Source organism: Lichenostomus cassidix, chromosome 9 (genome assembly GCF_008360975.1).
Source record: "Lichenostomus cassidix isolate B80296 chromosome 9, HeHo_3.0, whole genome shotgun sequence".
Classification (NCBI taxonomy): Eukaryota; Metazoa; Chordata; class Aves; order Passeriformes; family Meliphagidae; genus Lichenostomus; species Lichenostomus cassidix.
Genome location: NC_139490.1, coordinates 7,998,809 through 8,020,332, shown reverse-complemented (window position 1 = coordinate 8,020,332; position 21,524 = coordinate 7,998,809). Strand labels below are relative to the sequence as shown.

Here is a 21,524-nt window from a genome sequence, read left to right as displayed (position 1 = left end):
CTGGTGTCTGGTGAGATTTGGGCCCCAACAGAATGTGTCCTGTTTACAAGAAAGCTTAATTAGCACTAGCATCTCTACACATTTAACAGAAGGGATCATATTCCTCTTTCAGGGACAGTATTTGGTCAGTGGAAGTGTCTAAAAATTGTGTTACATTTTTGCTGACGCTTTCTTCTCAAGCCGCTTTAGCAGACTTCGCAATATCCTACCTGATAAAATTTACTTTGGCCAATATTAATCAGTCAGCTTGATGTCCTAACATTTACTTTTCTCTTTTGTTGTTTGCAATGCTTCTTGGAACTGGGACAAATATCAGGCGTGTGCTCATGTAAATCTGTGGTATGTACTATATAAATGAGGCCCCAGTTCTTGCTACCTAGCTACCATCTGAACTGTATTCTTAGATCTTTATTTCTGAAAGGGATCAGTTTTCCTCAGGTGCCATGAAGGCTCTAGTAGCTTTAATACTGCTTGTTCAGCTTCCAATTCACAAAGCTGTACCAGCAGCTCCCCCTGCTCCCTTGGGCTGTGATGACCCAGAATCTGAAGCAGCAGCTGAAGTTGCTGTGAATTACATTAATGGCCACAGTCATCACGGATACAAGTTTGCCTTGAATAGAATCGAGGATATCCGCGTGGTACCCCAGGTAAGTGAGGAGCTCGCAGGCAGAGCACTGTGTTCACATGGGGATGCTTGGAAATCACCAGTGCAAGGGCCTCCAAGGGCTCCATCCTCACATGGGGAAATCAGCATGGCTCTGTTGATTTAAATGGGGCAAGGACACCTGGTAGCAGTGGAGAATCCAGGTCACTGGAATGTATCTCTCAAAGAGCAGAACAGAGGGGGAGAGAGAAATGTTCAGACTTTTTTGTTCAATGCTAGAAAGAGCTCGGTTTACAAATGCAGCACGTTTGCTAGGGCAGATCATTCCAGGTGCTGATTCGTGAGTCTAGTAGCTAATCTGGAGAAAAACTGAAGCTAATATTTGAGATGCAGGTAATTATTTATTGGCTAAATACATACCTGTCATAACTCCATGCTATTAGTGATTTGCAGTACACATTAATTTTACCTAATGTCCCATCGAGCTGCCAAGGGGTCTAAATGGAAATAACAGTGGCTTATTTTCCCTAAGATCTATTGCCATCACTGTAGGCATCTAGAAAGGCCACAGAAATGGTCATGAATACAATGTATGTGCCAATACAGAACCTTTGATTCTCTTAAAACATGGAAAACAGTCCCAAATAATGACATGAGTGAAACTCCATGGCTGTTTTCCACTTGTTCTGAAAGAGAAGATACCAAAGTCATTTAGAAAAGATTACAACAGACATAAATGAGATTAGAAGTGTGCTCAGAGTTACCCACACAAAAACACTGGTTACCCTGCTTTATTCATATTAATGCTTTTACACTAAAATAACTTAAATGGTTTAAATGGAATCACTCATTAATCAAACATCAGAAACAATCTTGGACCTAGGGAACCCAAGGAATTGTGTCTAATGTTAGAGATGCAAAGGAACTGGTGCAGTTCAGTGTAATTCCATTGCACTAAATGAGACTGGTCAATATTCACTGGTGTTTGTTTGGTATCTGCTTATAGAAACATGAAGTTTTTTCATCAAAAAGAAAGCTGTTGATCCTTTAAAACTACCCAACCAAATAAAATAAAGTTAACTTAAGAGAACTGGCTCACTACACACAAGCTGGACTTTCCAAAATTTATGGGCCTGTTCCTTATTAGCTGGAATAAAATCTGTGTGATTATCTTGCCTTACTCCAGATCTGGACTCCTGGTTTTTTTATGAAATTAAATAGTAAGGACCTTTTCAGTTTCTCCAGTGTATACCTGGAGTTATCCATGACAGTCAGCAACAGAGACCCCAGTGCAGCCCCAAGGAAGAAATCTGGTGATGTTTTGTGAAGAAATCATGATAATTCCCATGGTTTATTTTTTTTCTTTCAGGGGCCAAATAATGACCTCATATTTCTTGAACTTGACTTACTGGAGACCAGGTGCCCTATTCTCAGCCCTACACCTCTTGCAAATTGCTCAGTGAGGAGCTTTGCAGAACATGTGAGTACCTGAACACAACCAGCTGGGTGCAAGGGTGCATGCTCAATATGTTGATGCCAGAGGCCAGGCTATCCCCAGATTCCCAAGCAAATATTATATCACTTTAACAGCATATAACAACCCAATCACTTGTAACCTCCTTGCTGACTTCACTAGGATTCATGAAGTATTTCACTCCTGGATTTCTTTCATGTCCTGTTATCTGAGGAGGACAGATCTCTGCCAACGTAACAACCCACATACAGTCCATGAATGCCACGGGGCCTTCTTTAGGGGCTCCAGATTCAGCCCCTTTTGGTCAGCCCAGACGTCAGTGCCTCATTGCAAACCACAGGCAGGGCAGGTTGTGAATCTGTGCAAAAATACCCTTCCCCTGGCTCCATGTGGGTTGTTACCTGGTGAAACTCCATCAAGCCACCTCTTCCTAGTTAAGACTGCAGAGGAGCTATTCCCTTCAGTTAGGGCTCTGCCTTCAAAGTAATGCTCAGCTGGAATTTACTGGCCTCAGATATTTTGTTCTTATGCAAGTGTGATCCAGCTGTGAGACTCTTTCCCAGACCAAAGCAGTGGAAGTGTTGTCTGAGCCTGCTGTTTCTAGAATGGGGCACAATTCACAGAGCTCACTAAATATGAATCATGATCTACCCCTGTATTCATCAGGGCTCAGATTCTATTTTCCATCTGGGGGGAGGTAACTCTAACTGTTCCCTCTTCCCAGTGACTCCAGCTTTGCCTTTGACATCTCCTCCCTGTTGGATCATGTTGCTCACACAAGGCAGCACACTCTGCTGTTACCATGGCCACTGACCAGCTGAGATTAGTGAGAATGTTATCAAACAGCTCTGTGGAAAGTCTTAATTCATAACTATTCATATTCTTTGCTCTATATGAAAGACAAACCTGTACTAAATGTCCATAATCTTGCTACCCTGGTACTTTTGATACTTTTGAGGTCCAGATTTGGATCCAGATTTTGTAGCTCTGATCTACCTTTTACAAAATCAGAGATGAGGACACACCTAGCAGTGCCTTTGCCATCAGACCGATGTTGCCAGGAATGATCAGCCTGGATCTGCTCTTTTGAATTTATTGGCCCTTTATCAGAAAATTCAATTTATCTGAACAATATAAGCCTTTGATTTTTGTCTCTCTCTAGGCAGTTGAGGGTGACTGTGATGTCAAACTGCAGAAGTTGGATGGGACATTTTCTGTGCTTGCTAGCAAATGCCACTCACATGCAGGTAAAGGCTTTGTTCTGTAGGTTTGAATCTAGAGGCTGGAATATTATTATAGCAGTGGTTACAGTTCAGTAGCTTTTCTGATTCTAAACTGCTGGATATAAATATGGCAATAAAGGACAACAGTTAATGGGTTTTCTAAACCCAGCCCCCTTTTCTGGTTTCATTCCCTTACAAACCCACTCTTTTGCTTTGCTCCTCTTTACTGTGACAATTAAGACCCTGTCAGACTAACTGGGGAGGAAGTCCCAGATTTGAGTATTTTCATTCAGCATTTTAACCTTAAGAATTTGATTCCTTGTTGGTTTGAGTTTACTTGAGCTTCTTGATCATCAGAGCCCCATTGGCAGATGCAGCTTCTTTACTAAATCCAGCATTTTCAATACTGCCATGGGAAAGCAGAATGTCTATTCTGCATGCTCAGTGTGAGCTCTCTTTGCTCTGTACGAGATGTCTTCGGTACTACTGTCAAAACTGATGACTGAAATAACACACACAGACACAACTCCAATGAGCTAAAATATCTTCATTTTTCTACTATTCCTTGTGTGAGCTGAAGCACCTTTTCACTGGTGTCATAGAGAGTTTTTCAGAAATAAAATTTACTAAAAACTGAGTAAGAACATCTAAAATGTGCTATTGAAGTCCTCAGCACTTTCCCTTGCAGAAAGATTTCAATGGCCAAGTCGTGTGACACACTGCCATCTATAGCCTACACTGGAAAAATTCCAACCACTGTAATTTGGGACAGATCATGAAACAGTGTTTTGTGTTACTGAATAAGTCTATAATACCTTTCTAAATAATTTACAATCTGATCAAAACATGATCTGTTCCTCCTGCAGATTCTGGTGAAGACATTGTCAAAGTGTGCCCTGACTGTCCACTGCTGGTGAGTCTGAACAACACTGAGGTGTTAGAAACAGTGGCAGCTGCACTCAATGCCTACAACAGCAAAACCACCGAAGCTTACCTCAGACTCCTTGAGATCGGAAGAGCCAAAATACAGGTAATTTCTAGAGCTATGTCTAGCTTTTCATGTAAACAGAATATTTCACCTATAGTGGTTGTGCACTGCTACGTAGTTATGTCTGCAAACAGATGCAATTTGCTTGCTCTAATTTGCCCTCCTGATTTGCTCCTAATTTCCTATTATGTGTCATTTTAGCCACAGGATTCCCTTTCCCTCCAGTGGGAGATGAAGCCACATTTGCCTTTTATCTTTTCTCAGCAGCTCTGCAGTTTCCAAGTGCAAAGTCAGTTAAACAATTTTCCTGTTTTATCAGGTTTTCCCAGCGCATGTTGTTGCTACTGAGTTTGCTGTGGGTGCCACAAACTGCTCTGCAGAACAAGCTAAAGCCAATGTGGAGGATTGTCAGCTGCTGCCTGAGGATCAGTCTGTGAGTATGGCAGCACATCAGCCCCAATCTCCCCAGCTCTGAGGTAGAAAAGCAGCATCATGCTGGGATGTGCTTGCACTGGAGCAGGAATAGACCCCTGTGGGGATCAAAGTGCAAGAGATGTGTACTATCAAGATATGCTTTTCAGTATATAATTCCTAAAGCTATATCACACCTTTCTCTTCTCTCTGAGGTATCTGGACTGAATTCTAATGGATCTGAATATATTTGAAAAAGCCTTGAGGACCAGAGAGAGAATATTTTTAATAAACAGAATGTGTATTACTGTTTACTGTTCTTAAAATGAGCACCTGAAAAAATCAGGCTCTTTGTACTGGACAGTACACAGTCACATAAAAAAAAGGCACATTGTTTCCCATTCTTAAAATTCTAGGGCTGTCAGGGTGCTTTGTTCTGATATAGTGGCTCTTGAGAATTATAGTGTATACTTCATCATGTTAAAATTCTTCTCTTTCTGATGAAATTGAGTCCTAGGCAGTTTTAGTAGATGGGAGCTTTTTACCTAGATTCTTATGTACTCTTATCTTCCCTCATATCTAGACATACAAAGAATCTTACTCTAGAAGAATATAGAAGTTTCACTTATTTGCAGGTTATGCATTTAAATAGCTTGCCTTTTGAGATCAGCAACTAAAAAGCAAGCACTTTACTGCTCAGATAAAACATGAGAACAGGTAGCCGTTTTTAAATGTGATGAAATTAAACATTTTAATGCAGGCTCTCTCTATTTTCTAACTATTTTCTCTTGACTGTGTTCTGCTTTGCCAGAATTTTGGTTTCTGCACAGCAGAGATGGTAAAACGTCCCACACAAGACCTCAGGGTGGACTGCCAGATGTACGGACATCAGGTACCAGCTCCAGATATTCCCTTGCTTTCCAGGGTATTCCATCCTACTGGTACTGCTAAAAGCCATCATCTTGAGTTTACTTGTTCCACTGCAGACTGCATTAGCTATCTGTGATAACTTGAGTTTAACTTTGTATCCTAAAAGCCACTGAGTGTCCTACGGATTTATGTGCTGGGAACTATGTCACCTCTGCCATCTGTTCTCCTGACCATCCCGGAGATTCTTATGTCTAGCAGGGCAAAAGGAGCCAAACTCTGCTCAGCTAGAGGGATGGGGCAGATAAATGTAAAACAGAAATCAGCATTGTGGTAGATTAAATCAGCTGGAGGCTTTTAGTAGTCCTTAAATGTGACTGAATTCAGGGACCCTTACCTGCACTGCTATAGCAAGGGAGGGAAACATATGCACTTGACCTGAGTACTCTCCAGGTATTTTAGCCTACATTTGAACTCAGAAGGACTAGGTGGCAGTTGAATGCTTCCTATGGACAAGGGCTCTTGATAACTCAAAAGTAATTAGCTGTCTAAGAGGTATATGAAAGAGAAGATGAGACAGCTGGTCTCGAATGTTTCACCAACTGTGCAGGTGGCCCTGAAAGTTCATACAGCACAGAATTTGGTCCTAATGATTCACCAGCTATAAAAAATGTGTTCCTGGCTTCCTGTGCACGTGTTCAAATGCAAATCAGATTTCTGTGATGGTCAGGAACGTTTGTAGCTGGGTTGCAGGCCTACAGCTAGGTAGGAACAGGGTACCTAGTAAGATATCAATGACCTGTATGTCATAAGCCTCAGATCACTGAAAACCAACACAAACTGTTTTTCTTTTCCAGCCTGGAGTTAGCTACGCTCATCCAGGTCAAGACACATCAGCAGGACTGCCGCCCAGTGCTGTAGGCATCATAAACCACAATCTTGGGCTTGCCCACAATAACCCTGTTGCATCTGAATCTGGCTCTTCAGAAATTTTGCGTTCTATGCTCTCAGCAAAATCAGTAACAAAGAGAGCAGTTGCAGAGGCTGCTCAGCATGACAAAGTACCTCGCCGAGTTGGCTTTGTGCCTCCTCCTCCTCCCTGCCCTGGGAGGATTCGCTATTTCGATATCTAGGCTGTGTTTCAGACATGCAATGCAGCCAAGCTGAAGGATCAGTGCAGCAACAGCAGCAACACACAGACCACAACATCGAGTAAAAATAGGTGAGAACGCTTGACTTTGAGCTCAAATGAGTTTTACCCTCCAGAGAGCAGAGCTGTGGCCAGGATCTTGCAAAGGCCTGCTCCAAAATATAGATGATTACAGCATATAGCAGTAGTTTTCTTTACATACACGGATTCTCTAGTTAAAATACAGAAAATATTGTTTCAATGAAATTGTTGTAAGAGCTATACAAGAGTTGTAGCTTTGTGCTAGAAACACCACCTGAAAGGTTAGCTCACAATAAAATGTTCAATGCTTTGCTACCTTCTATCTGTATATATTTTCACTTAGTTGTCAAGTATCTCCTTCACAGCATTATGAGTCATATTCTGGGCTTGATTTCAAAAACACTAAGCTCCTGTACTTCTCATCAGCTTCACTGGGATGTGTGGGTGCTGAGCACTGTGGAAAATCAGGTCAGACCTCTCTTTTGATCACACACCAATAACACTAAAGAAGCGGCAGGGAGAAAAAGTATTTTTCCCTTCCACCTGTAATGTTTTCTATCCATGTATCCATTTGATATCCACCAGAAATACCTCAAAACTTTTGGACATGGCACAAGGGTGTCCATGTCTATGAAAAGAACAGAGAATCAGGACATACTCATTGCTGGCAGGCTGAAAGCATCAATCCTTCCAGCCAACTACATGTGTATTGTCTGTCTTCCAGCAGACACACAGGTGCAGTACTATCATGGGGTCCTGTATGGTCTGTGTGCATATGAAGAAATGCCAATTCAAGGGAATAAAAAATATATGACAGACATGTATCTCATTTAACAGGACCCAGAGAGTGATGGCAATTTACCATTGTCCTAGTAGTCAAATCTTCCCTGAATTTTTGGCACATGTTAGAGGCAGAATCTATTCTAGGTAGAGAATTAATAAGGGGCTGGGGCCAGAAGGATCTTTACTGCCAGCCAGACTGGAATTCTGCAGGCCCTGGGGAGCAGTCTAAAAGACAGTCATGAATCTTTAACCAGGAACAGCACTTGCTACAAGATAATTATCATGCAGGCAGCAAAAAATTGCAGAACACGTGTCATTTCTGTGCTGTTTCAAATAACCTGTCCTGTTCTCCTACTTACAACCCTCCAGTACTCAGTAAGCAACACAACTAACATTTGCTCTTGGTGATGGTGCAACAGCTCACAATACAGAAAGGTTCTGCTCTGCTGTGTTAATGGGGAAGTGAAAAGCCATTGGCACTTGCACCAGTGCTTCAGCTGGGTGTGTAGAGAGGAAAGAAAAAGGGAAATCAGCTCAGACTCTATAAACCATAGTCTAACGTGATGGCAGGACACTGAGGGCAAGCTCTGCCTGTGAAGGTAGCAGCTCTCCCATTTCAAGCAAAAATGCTGAGTTTTGCAGTAATGGTGTTGTGGGAAATTGCACCAGCCATGGCCAGTCAGTGGCACAGAAAATTTTCTGATGGCAGAAACAGTATGTTTATAGAAGGGATCCCTGCCCATGGGAATCTCTGAACTCCAGAAATGCTGCATTTTCTTGTTGCCTTTTCCAACCACACAAAGCAAAGACATGTAGCAGAAACATCTGCAGGCTCCATACTTCACAGATGTTCTCCTACACCTGGTATAACCACTCCCTTGTTTTCTAAAACAGGAAGAAAAAAATATTGTCTCTGTGCATTCCACTTTGGTAGCTGCACTTCATCTTCTTTCTCCTTAACACTTGTCCTCTTAAGGACACACCGTGCCCCCTTACAGATCTGTTTTCCATTATTGCTTTGAAGCAATCTCTTTGTCTCCTCCCAGTATAGCCCCATTTTCATGCACCTGGGCCTTAGTAACAGATTCAGTATTTAACAACAGATTCCTGGGCAATGAGAGATATGAAATTGTGATACATAAAATACAAATGCCTCCTCTCTTGAAATGCAGCATGAAGAGTTTTGCCAGGTCTGCATTGCTGGCTGACGATGTTTCTCAGCTTTTTCAAAAAAAAAGCATGTTTTGCAAAAGCATATGTACTTCATGTACTGCTTTGGCTGGACATGCTCAGATTTCCCAGCTGTGTCCATGTTTTGAGGTCAGCTACTTCAACAGAGAAATTTTTCTTTTCCAGGCAGAATACAAAGAACAGAGTCAGGGATATAACAATTCCCTATTATAAGAAGCACCGACACAGCCAGTACTAACTGGCACCCATCTCCATAGAAATGCCACGAACTGTAAGGATAAAGAAAATGAGTTATTATCCTTTAGCCGCAGGGGAAGCATCCCCAGGCACATGGAACAATGTGAGTGAGTCTGCATTGCTGCTTCTCTGGTTCCTGTACTATGGCTACAGCAGGATTCAACATTCACCCCTTGTATCCCTTCCCTCTGGGATACAGTCCCTACATTATCCCTCACCCTGAGTTTGCAAAGCAACTGGCAACACATGAGGGGTTCATTCTAGCAGCCATGTGCCACTTCTGTCCTGCTATCAGAGTTTTGCACCTCTGCCACCAAAGTCTTCTTAGAAGAGTTTCAACTCCAATGCTGTTGCAGGTCTTCTGGCTGTATGTGTAACACTTCCCAGCTTTCTATGGACATTTCCTGGGACACATTCTGCTGTCTCCCAGAGGAAAATGCTTTAAACATTTCTGGGCTAAGATTCTTTACACTGCTATAAAAAAAGTGACAATATAGCTATTTTTAACTACCCCAAACTTCACAGTAGTATTGAAGAGACAATTGAGCCGTTCACTTGCACTGTTTCTTCCTCACTCAATACAACCTTCAAACCTAAAGGTACTTGGGGTCTTCCAGCATGAAGCTGCAATCACAGAGTCCCATGACAAAAAAATAAGACCCAGGGAAGTGGTAACCCAGCTTCTCGTATCCTTCAAGGTGAAATGCTGCAGAATTGCCCCTTGGTAGAAAAGCAGTGACATTCACTGGGATCCTCCCCAAGTAATGTTTGCTGTCACTTCTTCAGATCTTCAAGACAGCAGCTACTCGTAAAGTTATTCCCCTTTGTCTCCAGCATGGAGTTCCTGACAGATTCACAAGGCACACTGCTGTCATTTCAAACTAAAGGCAGAATTTTCCATGACTCTTGAGAGGTCTCAGTGCCTCCAGGGCTAAGGAGTAGCATTCATCTGTAGGTATCCAGATGAGTAGAAATGCTCACAAAATGAATCCAAACTGAGTTTTTGATCATGACCAAACTGACTGCATATAATAGAGTCAATTTATTTGTTCACAATTGGCATTTAACAAATACAAAGTGCAAAATCAGTCAACCTTGTGGCACTTATCCATTTCCAGTTCAAATTACTGCAACCTTTGTCACTGTTTTATTTCTGAGAAGAACTGGATTACTGACAGAACAGAGCTGGAGCTAGACCTGTTCTGCACGTAGGTTTATTCAAGCAAACGTGAGGTTTCTTGAGGAAGCAGCTATGTGTGTGTATTCTTATCCCTTGCCATGAGGTCAAAATTGCATGATCTGCCCACTGAAGTCCAAATTAGAGATGGAAAATCAGGAGGAGAAAGTGTTCTCTGGTCTCAGAGGGAGCAACAACACTTCTGTAAAACCTTGTAATCATTGACTTAGTGTTTACTGTTGAAGCTCCAGGTTTAAAGGTGATGGTCAGTATGTAATAAAAGGGGGCACAAGTTTATAAAGAGACACGTCTCCACTACAAAAGTATATGATCTCACTCAGGTCTCAGCCCCTCCATCCTGACTGACGACCCCGATCTGCAGCACCAGCTCTCTAAGCAGAATGGTTTGGCTTCCTTGGATGCTCTTTGGCATCCAGGTGCTTTGCTCCTGCACTGCTGCCCCTGCTGCACAGGGAGCAGGGGCTGCACTGCTCTCCCCCCGCTGTGATGATGCTGCAGTGGAGGAGGCTGCAGACCTGGCTCTCCGCCAGATCAATGCTGACCGACAAGAGGGCTACGTTCTCAGCCTCTACCGAATTGTCAGCGCCCGAGAACAGCCACAGGTAAGTCACCCTCTTGCTCAATAGGTGTTTCTCCCTGTGTCTATCACTTTTTCTCAGAAATATCTATTGGAACTAAGAAATATTTCAAAAGGCAAATGCGAAGTTCCATTCACAGGACTCCAGAGGCCATGTCAACTTTATGCACAGACTAGAAACAATTTCATCACCACTGTGGGCAATTAGAGAGCAAATCTCAGTCATGACTCTCTGCTGCCTGCCCTTGGAATAGCTCCAGGCATCAGTTCAAATTTGATATGAAACACCACTACTCTGATTTAATTTCATTTTACACCTTCCTCCCACTGCCTTGAGCAGTTGGAGTGCAAAGGCTAGTAAGTCATCGTGTGTTTTGCACAAAAGATGTGAGCACTAACAGGTGTAAACATATCCCGCTTGGGACCAAGGAATTCTTTTACAGACCTCTAAAAGATGACTCATTCTCCAGAAGAAACCTGAAACCAGTTCAAGGGCAAAAAATACACTGGAAATACCTATAGAGTATCACTCACATTTCCTCAAGTCTCTTATTTCTCTGTGTGTGCTTAATTTATGACTATTTTGTGTTACAATAACTGAATCTACTGGCTCCAACTACAGACAGCCTGAAATGAATTCACAAGGGCCCACAACAGATTAGGCACTAAGGAAGCCTGCTGCTAACACTCCCTGCAATTCTTACTCACTTCCCATATGCTTACCTGAAAGGCTGAGTTCTGAACTCTATAGAAAATTAGGCTTGTTGCCAGATGCTTAAAGATCTGTGCTGGCAAAGATATGACATTTCTTCCTGCTGCTCTTACAAGGACATGGTTCCTGCAGACACACTGTGGACTCCAGCAACCTGAGATCTCACAGTTAAAGATGCTCTGCTGTGCTCTGCACTATGTTCTCTATATTGCTTTGCTCAGGTGACAGAATGTGCCCACTAAGCAACTGGATCAGGTCTCTTCAGAATTTTTCCACTTGGTGCATATGAGCTGTCCCAGAACCCACATCAGCAGTCATGGAATTAAGTACTCAGACTCCCCTCCTGGGGCTATTTCCTATTGACAATAACTAGAACCACCTATGACTACCCTAGACTACAGCATGGTAGGTGCAGACGTGCTGTGAACCACCCAAGTCATCTCCCAAGTTCTTCCTTCACCTGTGCCAAAGATATCTCAGCACAGGGGAATTTTGGTCCTTGATTGTGATTTGGTCTGTCACTTAATTCCCTAAAGACTTAGCTTATTGCTTTAGAGCAAGCATACTTTGTTCATCTCAGGGTTTAATTTACTTATTTACTTTTATTATTTCTTTTTTTTTTTTGCATCTAATATTTGTATCCTGTAAATAAGGTATTTCAAGACATTGCAATAACAAACTAGACATTCTCATCCCTTTGTTGTATTTTTGCTGCTGCTGGGACTGAGTACATAAGGAGGAGTCAGCAATGTCAAGGGGGTTCACAGACAGTAACAGCCTTATGCCACTTCCCATTCCTCTCAAAAAATAATTTTTTTCCTTTACACCAGTCAGTGGTCCTTCCTCTCACTTTCTTAACCAGTAATGAGGATAAAAACATTTTCAAAGTTACTTCAAATTCAAATCTGCCCTTAAGCAACCTGTGGTTCAGCTTTGCTCTAATTGAAACTAATGAGCCATCTGCTATTAACTTATATGCAAGTAGGACAGAGCTTGCTTTCATACAAGGTTCTCATGATTAGCTTCACTGACAGGCACTTAACCAAAATTACAAAACATGCCAAAATATTTCATTTCTTCCCCTTGCACCAGGTCACACTGCTGCCCCACCTCCTCTGGCTGCCAGGCTGCCCAGCACACATTGCAGCCTGGCACCAGCAGTGCTGAAGAAGGGATCTTTTTGGCAATGCTGGAAAGATATACAACTTTTTATTCAATACTAAGCAGATATCAAAAGGCCTTTGCATAACGGTCTTTTAATGAAAATTAAAATAAGGATGATTAAACCTTCAGTGATCTGCTGAGCTCTGAATAAGCTCCAAATTATCCTTTCCCCAGTGGAGGATGATACATACAGAAACAGGTAGACCAAAAGATGTGTAGATTTTATAATAACCTCATCTGCTTATTAGAGCTAGTATTATACAAGAGAGCTATAGGCAACAAGAAACACAGTTTGGTCTGCCCTGGTTCCATTTAGTGTTTCTAATATCATCAAGCTTTATAATCAATATTCATGATTCAGCTGAGGAAACCCATCTTACACGGAACACATTTGATGATAAGAACACTTCTTTAATGAGGTATGTGAGTGCTTTTGCCTCCAGAATACCTTAACAACCAGCTTGAAAGTTCAAGTCACCAAGTCCAACTATGTGACTCCTTAAAAACACACATTTTTCTTGGCTATTTCTTTTTCATGTGGATAGTCTTAGTGATGGCTTTTTTCTTATAGAAGTTATATTTAAGGTTACAAACTTGAACCAAATGGTGCACTACTCAAAAACACATTTTCAGCAAATAGCAATTACTCTTTGACCAGTCTTAATTTGTGTTTACTGATTTAAGCTATATTACCTTTCATATTAAAGAGACATATCATCATGGTATTTAGGTATCTTGTATGTAAACAGAAAATTATGATTAGTTCCTTCCACAGAAGGATCTCTGCAGCCAGGTGTGGGGATCCTGCTGTGCCACTGCACAAACAGTGCTGCTGCACCTCAGCATCACTCTTTGTCAAAATAGCTTTTGATCTTTTCATGCCTTCAAAATGGCACTTATAATGAAACCTCAGGATTAGAGTAAGCAAACCCTGAGAGATCAGTGCAAGGCATTACCAGATCACTTTATGGAACACTTTGGAAAAAAAAGACTATATGAAAATACAAAAAATCGTAGAAAGCATGAGAAGTTGCATATGTAAGAACAGAACTAAGAGACAATGATAACAAAACAATTTAATCATTCTTTATTTTCTAATGGTTTTGCTTTTTTATATTTAAAGGGTTTGGTATTACAAATATATATGGTAGAGCTCACATAAAATCACCATCCCACAGATCACCATAGTGTGTGATCCAAGTAGTTTGTCACTCAATCTCCTCAGAACTCCAGAGCAGATAACACTTAATGGTTTCCTAAGCAGTATAAAGACAAAAAAACCAGCAGTACTCCAGCTTTATGTGCCTATTGACTGGTATTTAGTCGCTGTTAAACAGAAACCAAAACGAAACCCAAAATGATACAGACAGTGGCCCCAGACTTCCACAAGACTGCTGCCCCATCTAATGTCTTTTCCATAAACCAATGAAATCAACCAGGGATGAATGAATCCTGATCTCATTCAGTTTTGGTTTTTCTCCCCCTTCAGCAAAGACATAATCTCAGTCTAAACACGCAGCTAATGCTCACATCTAAGTTCTTGAGGATGTAAAAATCACAGCTGCCCTCTTTCCAGCTTTCCGCTGAAGATATAAATAAAACATGATCCTACTAAGCTGTATAAACACGCTGGTAAGGTGCCTATCTGTATCTACAATGGAAGCAGAATGAGGAGCTGCACCATGCAGCACCTCATGCTCCTGCATTATGTGATGTAAGCACTAGATATACAGAGCTGTACTTTTAGTCCTTCCTCGTACTTCTTGCCTGGAAAGATGTTTGCCCAAAAGTTGAGCCTGAACTGTTTTGTGCACCCTGTGCTGCAGTGAACTCAATAAAAGTTTCTGGACTTAAGCCCAGGTCAGAACCCAAGCACTGGACTGAAGCTTTATGTGAGTCTGAGACATCCATGTGACTGCAAAGTCTCTCACAGCACTGATAGCTAAGAGAATATTTAAGCTTCTGCATCAATGCAGCCTTTTTCTCTTCACAGCAAATGCAAAGCATCCACACTTGAAGAGGACACTACCCTAAGAAATAAGATATTTCTCTATCTAATGCCTACTGAGAATGTTCCATGTTAGCAGTTTTTTATTAATGTGGTATTTATCATGTCATTATTTCAGGCAAAATAACCTGCCTTTCAAATCTGATAATAAAATGCAGTTGACAATGAAAACATCAACATGTTTACTCTTTAATCTTGGGCTCTGGTTGGTACCAGAATCAGAAGGATAAAACTGACCAAATGACTGTTCTTCATGTAAAGCTGGCTAGCTGCATGACCAAACCTGTTCTAACAGGGCCTGAATTTCACCTGAAGTACCACTTTGGTCACAGAGTGCTCAGTTCTCAGGATACCTATGCATTCCACCAGCGTGTCTTCCATTTGTCCATCTCTGCTTATTATGTGTCCCTACTTTGTTTGATAAAAAAAATGGGATGTGACCCTTTTTTTTCTTGTTTTCAGGAGATCACTGGTTCAGTCTCCTATCTCCTCTTGGATGTAGTAGATACTGAATGCCATGTACTCAGCAAAAAGTTGTGGAAGAACTGTAACAAAAGACCTGCTCATTCAACTGTAAGGATTTCATTTTTCTGTTTAATATCAGATATGATGAGTTACTCAGGTAATCCTGATCAAAGCAAAATCCCTACACTTGCATTTTTAGTGGGCAACAAAGCTTAGAAAAAATCCAAGCCCATTTTATGATAGCCACAGTTTTGCTCTGTACCTTCTAATCAGTTCATAGACCAGTAATATTTATTTCAAAAAGTGAAAATTAAAAGAAAGTTTTCAACCAGAGCTAATAAACATACCAAACTAAATAGCCATGCTAGGACACTATTTAGAATAATGCTTTACTTTTTATAGCTACTCTGTAAGAGTTTATTTTAAAGATTGCCTGTCAAGGAGAGAATAAAAGAAATTCACTTTTATATAACATGTGATTTTTGGTTTAGTTTAATTCCACTTTTATTCTGACAACTTTGCAAAAAATTGCACTGAAATAGGAGAAAAAGGAAAGCTCAGCAAGATAAGCTGCAAAGAGAGAAAGTGGTCAAACACTGTTTCTAGAGGTGCCCAAAAAAACCCTTAGAAAATGAAAAATGACAAGAAATAAGTTTCACATTAAACAACAACAAAAAAAGGAAGTTATGATTAAATTGTCCTGGACTGCTTCTAAGGTCAATAAATTCTAACTTTTCAATGAAAAACAAGAAAAAAATAAAAATAATTCTGCTCACTTCTCATTACAGTGATTTCACCAGGAAAAGGGTGAAAGCCTATATGGTTAAAATTGTTTCAGTGAAGCCAAGAAATGCATGTCCAGAGGCCTTGATCACACATGTAGGAATAACTAAGAAGCTCTCAGAGTATATACTTTCAACTCTTAAATATAAAGGTACAGTGGCTATTAATAGGCCAGTATTTTTTCTGCCATAAAGTCAGAGTTTTCTGTGTGCAGAGGTGACCCTAATGCACCACAAAAACTGATTTATGGTCCTTCCTACCACTCTCCCTATGATTATAGGGAAAAGGGGGAAGGTGGAAGACAGGTGACTGGATCCAGACACTCTGAACTCTCTCTGTGTTTAAACTTTTAACACAGACCCAGCCCCAGGGGCAGGAGCTCTCTCTGTGACACTTGGGCACTTCTCAGCTCCCAGAAGTGTGGCTCTGGGCAGGCCACCCTGCAGACAAGCACTGCATCTCTGTAACTCAGAATCACACCAGGGGAGGAGCTGGCCTTTTATTTCTAAAGGACATGCTTAGAAATGTGCTTCATTGTAATCTGAGTATTAACAAAATTTTTATCTGGAAACGAATTCCATGACTCCAAGAAGAAAATGAACCACTCTTGTCTAGGTACTAGATAATCAGTGCAAAGGGTGCAATATTAATTGTTTTGAAATGTTTATATTGTTTCAGGTTTACGGTCAATGCAAAGCAATTATCTACATTAATCAGGCAAGAAATATTGCTCATCTGAATAGTTATGAGTGCACTTTACAACCAGGTATGTCTTTAACACACTCTACAACAGAACTGGAGAAACTCTTTGCCAAATAGCATTATTTTAAATGTAATTACGACACCGCAGTATCTCCATTAGCTTCAGCTGCACTGGTTTTCTCAAGTCAGTGATCATAAGGCCAGAGAGGTCCTGCAGCTCAAAAGAGTTCAGTAATAACTGTTTTAACCTCTGGAACACTCAGCAGAGCCTCTGTATTGGCTTTTACCCTCTGAACCAAAAGCATTTTTATGGATTTGTGAAAGGCAAGGAAAATCAGCAAACCCACTGTCAATAGGTTGAACTTTTTTCCTTCAGTGTCTCTACCTCCACTGCAACATTTTTATGGGTCTGCAAATACATAAAGATTCAGAATTATTGAGGGACTCAAACCACAATTTGCTGCTCCACAGGAGTGGAGGACAAGTGGGCAGGGTTGGGGGCATAGATGCATTTACAGTGACTGACTTTATCAACATGCTCTTATGGTTATGCCTTCTCTAATGGTATTGTTTTGTTTGAATAAAAAGTTCCATCCAAATATATTTGGTCAGTATGTCCTGACTGCCCAGTTGATGACAATCCAACTAAGCCTGAATATTTGGAGGCTGCTGATCGAAGTCTTGGCAAGTTCAATAGAGAAAGTGAACAAACTCATTACTTCTCTGTCCTCAATGTCACAAGAGCTTCAATGCAGGTAAGCCAAAGCTCATCTGACTTGTTTTAGCCCTCAAGAAATATGGAGCTTCCAGTTCTACATTTTGTTATGTCTTATAGATTGTTTTGATTTTGTATTTGTATAGTACAGGGAATACTTTTATGCAGAATTCTCCTGATCTTCTTGATCTAAGACTTTGATTCCATTTATTGTAAAAAGGAGGGCTTTATGAGGGCTTTAAGTCAAGATGCACATTTGCTTCCAAAGTTCAGGAAGGCTTCATTGTGAAGCCTTCACTCTTTCTTCTTCTACCACCATGAATTACCAACTCCCTAATAGAAAACATTTAATAAAGCACAGTCATACCTTCCAACATATACCTGCAAGTTACTGAATGAGTTTAAGCATGGTTTAAAATTAATTTTAAACCAGTAGAAAGCTTATGATCTCATGGCCAAGTCCTCTTTGTTTACCACACTATTATCTAATCTCTCTAAAATTCAGCACGCGTGGACAGCAAAGTGTTTTTTTGTTCTTTGTCTCAAACTGTCAGGTATTACTACAATATATTATTTAATCACTTTCATTTTCCAACCCCAATTTCAGAAACAGTAAAATGATCCTGTTCATTAAAACAACCAGAAATTGTCAACAAGACTCCGAAGAGGGTCTTTGGCTATGTAGTTCTATGTGGATGCTAACTTATGACAAAATCCAAACTCATTTCAACTATGTCAATCCACGAGTTACTAAGATTGTGCACATAAGTTACTTATGTGTACATAAGAAGTGAAAAATGACCAGGCAATAAAGCAGCATCAGCAAACAAACATTCATTTTAACACAACTAACAGTAATGCCCCAAGTATTACTTGTTCCTTCCAGACTCAGCAGGTGTTTTCCAGCTGTTTCAAGGTCAGTAGAATTCTTTATTTTTCCTGACACATGCACAAGTTCTAATTGCCACTGGCCTCTCATTTACAGTGGGTCACTGGTCCTGCATATTTTGTAGAGTTTTTAATTCAGGAGACATCTTGCTCCAAAAATGACACGATTGCTGACATCTCCATGTGTGAGCCACTTCCACCAGAAGTAGCTGTAAGTACTTTTTCTTGTATAAATACCAGTTTTCCAGATACTATGATTCCTCAGTGAATACTAAGTATTTATCCCCCTGGCTCTTTGTAGACAAAACCAAAACCCATGGTCATCTTTCTATGGATTGTGGCTCTATACTGTCTGGAAACTCTACAGACTGCTTTAGAATAGAAAAACATTTCAGCAAAAGTTTTGAATTCTTACCAGAAGTCCATGAGCAAAGGAAACATCAAAAAATACCATCCAGAAAAAGGTGGAGCAGCCATCACCTTACAAAAGTGAATGAGTCTTCAGGATTTCTTCCAAGGAAACAGACATAGACAATAAATTGCACACAATGCATAGAGAGTATATTCATACTACAACCAGGTCAGCTAAGGAAAATATAAGGAAAAATTTGAAGAGAAACTGGAAGACTAAACAGGCATGCTGTCAACAGAAATCTTTTCAAGCCCCATCTTTATTGAGATCCAAGCCATGGTACCTACAGCCCAGTACAAACACAACTACTAGAAACAACTTTCTTTTTCACAGTTTCTTTCACTAGTATGGTGTGAAATTGGTTTTGTGTGGAAAATTGTATTATGTTCCATACACAACTTGCCTGCATTGGGATATTCTGCTGCAGGAGAACTTAAGCATGCTGTTGTAGTTTGGCCTTAAGTAGTCGGCTTATTTTTGCTATTGTGTTACCTAACCCTCCTTTGCAAACACAAGGCCTTTTTGAAAACGCTGCCTGCCTTTGTAAGGTTGCCAATCCCAAAATAAAGGTTTGCCCAAGCTGTTTATCCCTACAAATACACTTAGAAGCTATAACTATTCAGCCTTTCATAATCACTTATTTTACAAGATAGGAGCTTAGTATCAGTGCTCCATGTGAAAAAATGCTTGTATTTTCTTCTTACAGCAAATCGGTTTCTGCAAAGGCTCTGTAGTGAACAGTCGCGAGGAACAGTTTGTCACAATATCCTGTGAAATCTACAGTCAGCAGGTATTTCTTAATATAATCTTAATACTGCAAGAGTAATACTCCTTTCCAGTATTGAACTTTTGAAAGCCCATTCATTCTTAAATTTTCTTATTCATGAAGACATGTGCTTCAAGAAAGTGATAAGGCCAGATGAGGAAAATTCTCTCGTGATAAAAGAGACTCTTACTGGGTGGATAAAAAGGCAATGGAGTGAGTATAGAGACAATCAAGCAGAATGTGTTCAGAGTGCTCTACAATGAAATTGTAAATCAGAAAGAGAATGCAAGGGGCAATTACTGTAGTTACCCAAGTTTCATACACACTGGTACCAGAAGCAGTTACATCTGACTATCCTTTGAGCTTCTGTTCTGCAGCTGGTTTTGAAAGACTAGAAATGCAGCAGATCCTTAGTGTGAAAGATAATCTTCGTATCTGAAAGAGTTTGGAATTGCTCCAATTTAGATAATGCTTATTCCTTGTTCTTTAGGATCCTGCCACCAAAGAGGAAAACCAAGAAGCAAATCCTCTCTCCTCACACCTGGAAAAAACAGTGGGCTGGGTTAAAATTCTACCCCCTTTAAATGAGGACATCACTTTCCATAGCCTACGAGAAAGTCAAAACGAACATAAAGACCGAAAGCCAGTTCCACCTAAGGCTGCGGGATCTACACCTGGTCTTGACAGAGAAAAAACTCAAGTAAACAAACCAGACTTGACCAAACCAGTCACTGGACCAGTTATTCTCCCTTTTCCTGAAGAACCTTCTCTATCAGATTCATGCCCAGGAGAAGCAAAGCAGATGGATGGCATCCTCCATCCTTTGATTACTAGAAAGCCTACCACAGCCTAGCCAGCATCCATCCTTACCTGTCTGCAGAGAAATACCAGTCAAAATGGCAACATGGTTTTCAACTCGTGTAACATCTTCAAATAAATAAATTGTTTATTATGGTCTTCATCTTTGGCGTTCTCAGTTTTAAGAAAACAGAATAGATTGGGAAAAGAAACTTATCTGGGGCATTTTCCGGCAAAAGTATTTGGCTTTTAATTCTCAAATTCCTCCCATCAGGCAGAGTGTGAAGGAAAGGTAACTGTGGGAGGTAAAAGAACTTGTGTGGCTGGGACAGGCAAAGACATACGAAAAAACTATCCTCAGCAGCAAAAGTCTGTTCTGTCAGGGTGCAGTGCAGGATGGTGAAATGGAGCCAAGTGTGATAACCAGGCTGGCAAGCTTGGGTAAACTTCTTAATCATAATGTGAGGATCTTAGCCTGTTTTTTAATGTCCCGCAGATCTCAAGGAAGATTATTTTTTTTCTTAATGCTTCATACCTCACTTAAAGCATGTGGAAGAGCCTACACATGTGTGAAACCTCTGCACATAATTCTGGCTGGTGGAGAATCAAGCCCCAGCTATTCAGAGTCTCATGCTCTACTGACGCTGCTGTGCAGGAAAAACAATGATTTAAAAAATCAGCCTAATTCTTTCTTGAGATAGGTCATATTAACTGCTTTATAATAAAAGCCAAAAGGGACACTCCACAGCCTGCAGCTAAGAAAAAATCGATTTCACTAAAGTCAGACATAGTAATTGTACTGACAAAAACAAATATAAATAAATGAGAAGATAAGAAGAAAAAGAATGAACGTAGGAAAGAAATGTCATCTGTGGCCAGGAGTACACTGATATTTGCAATAATTATGGGACTTGTATGAGACCACAAAGCCTTTTTCTAGCTGCCACCAGATCTGTAAAACCATTTGTTCAAAACAAAATCAATAAACTATTATTGTTTCTGAAGCTTTTATGATACTGTATCATCCCTAGAGATCCTGGATAATTTCTGCATTTAAAGAGCCTTTCAACAAAAAATTATGGTTCTGTCAAAGTATCCTGGCATTATGCAAGTTGATTAAAATGTATTATTTTATTATTATAAATAAAATATAAGTATTATTTTGAGTGAGAACAAAATAATATTGAAATACTGTATGGAGTTATATTCACAGAAACTTTTTCCTTTTTCAGTCTGCAAAACTCTTACAAACATAAATTTGATATCAAGGAATAATTTAATTGCGTCAAAGACTAAAATAAGCCAAAAAATAATGTGTGAAACATATCAACTGAGCCAAAAGTAATTCCATTTCAATCCTACATTATGAGAAATTTCAATATATTTT

At 40.3% G+C, this 21,524-nt stretch overlaps 2 protein-coding genes across 2 annotated transcripts; both read left to right on the top strand.

Annotated features, from left to right (window-relative positions):
- Positions 1 to 368: 368 nt before the first annotated feature.
- Positions 369 to 7,058, top strand: AHSG (alpha 2-HS glycoprotein). The gene is made up of 7 exons (XM_085069146.1): positions 369 to 647; positions 1,974 to 2,084; positions 3,241 to 3,325; positions 4,168 to 4,331; positions 4,609 to 4,722; positions 5,512 to 5,592; positions 6,425 to 7,058. The coding sequence occupies exons 1-7, from the start codon at positions 444 to 446 to the stop codon at positions 6,698 to 6,700; spliced, it is 1,035 nt and encodes a 344-aa protein (XP_084925272.1). The 5' UTR covers positions 369 to 443; the 3' UTR covers positions 6,701 to 7,058.
- Positions 7,059 to 10,425: 3,367 nt separating this feature from the next.
- Positions 10,426 to 20,300, top strand: FETUB (fetuin B). Its single transcript, XM_085069145.1, has 7 exons — positions 10,426 to 10,749; positions 15,071 to 15,181; positions 16,535 to 16,622; positions 17,147 to 17,313; positions 18,259 to 18,372; positions 19,280 to 19,363; positions 19,830 to 20,300. The coding sequence occupies exons 1-7, from the start codon at positions 10,528 to 10,530 to the stop codon at positions 20,190 to 20,192; spliced, it is 1,149 nt and encodes a 382-aa protein (XP_084925271.1). The 5' UTR covers positions 10,426 to 10,527; the 3' UTR covers positions 20,193 to 20,300.
- Positions 20,301 to 21,524: the final 1,224 nt, after the last annotated feature.

What these genes read in the sequence shown, in the direction of transcription:
- FETUB (XM_085069145.1), top strand. Translation starts at nt 10,528, where the DNA reads ATGGTTTGGCTTCCTTGGATGCTCTTTGGCATCCAGGTGCTTTGCTCC. An exon ending in AAAGACCTGCTCATTCAACT is followed by an intron (nt 15,182 to 16,534) that starts GTAAGGATTTCA and finishes ATATTGTTTCAG; the next exon opens with GTTTACGGTCAATGCAAAGC. An exon ending in CACTTCCACCAGAAGTAGCT is followed by an intron (nt 18,373 to 19,279) that starts GTAAGTACTTTT and finishes TTCTTCTTACAG; the next exon opens with CAAATCGGTTTCTGCAAAGG.
- AHSG (XM_085069146.1), top strand. Translation starts at nt 444, where the DNA reads ATGAAGGCTCTAGTAGCTTTAATACTGCTTGTTCAGCTTCCAATTCAC. An exon ending in ATATCCGCGTGGTACCCCAG is followed by an intron (nt 648 to 1,973) that starts GTAAGTGAGGAG and finishes TTTTTCTTTCAG; the next exon opens with GGGCCAAATAATGACCTCAT. An exon ending in GCCAGATGTACGGACATCAG is followed by an intron (nt 5,593 to 6,424) that starts GTACCAGCTCCA and finishes TTTCTTTTCCAG; the next exon opens with CCTGGAGTTAGCTACGCTCA.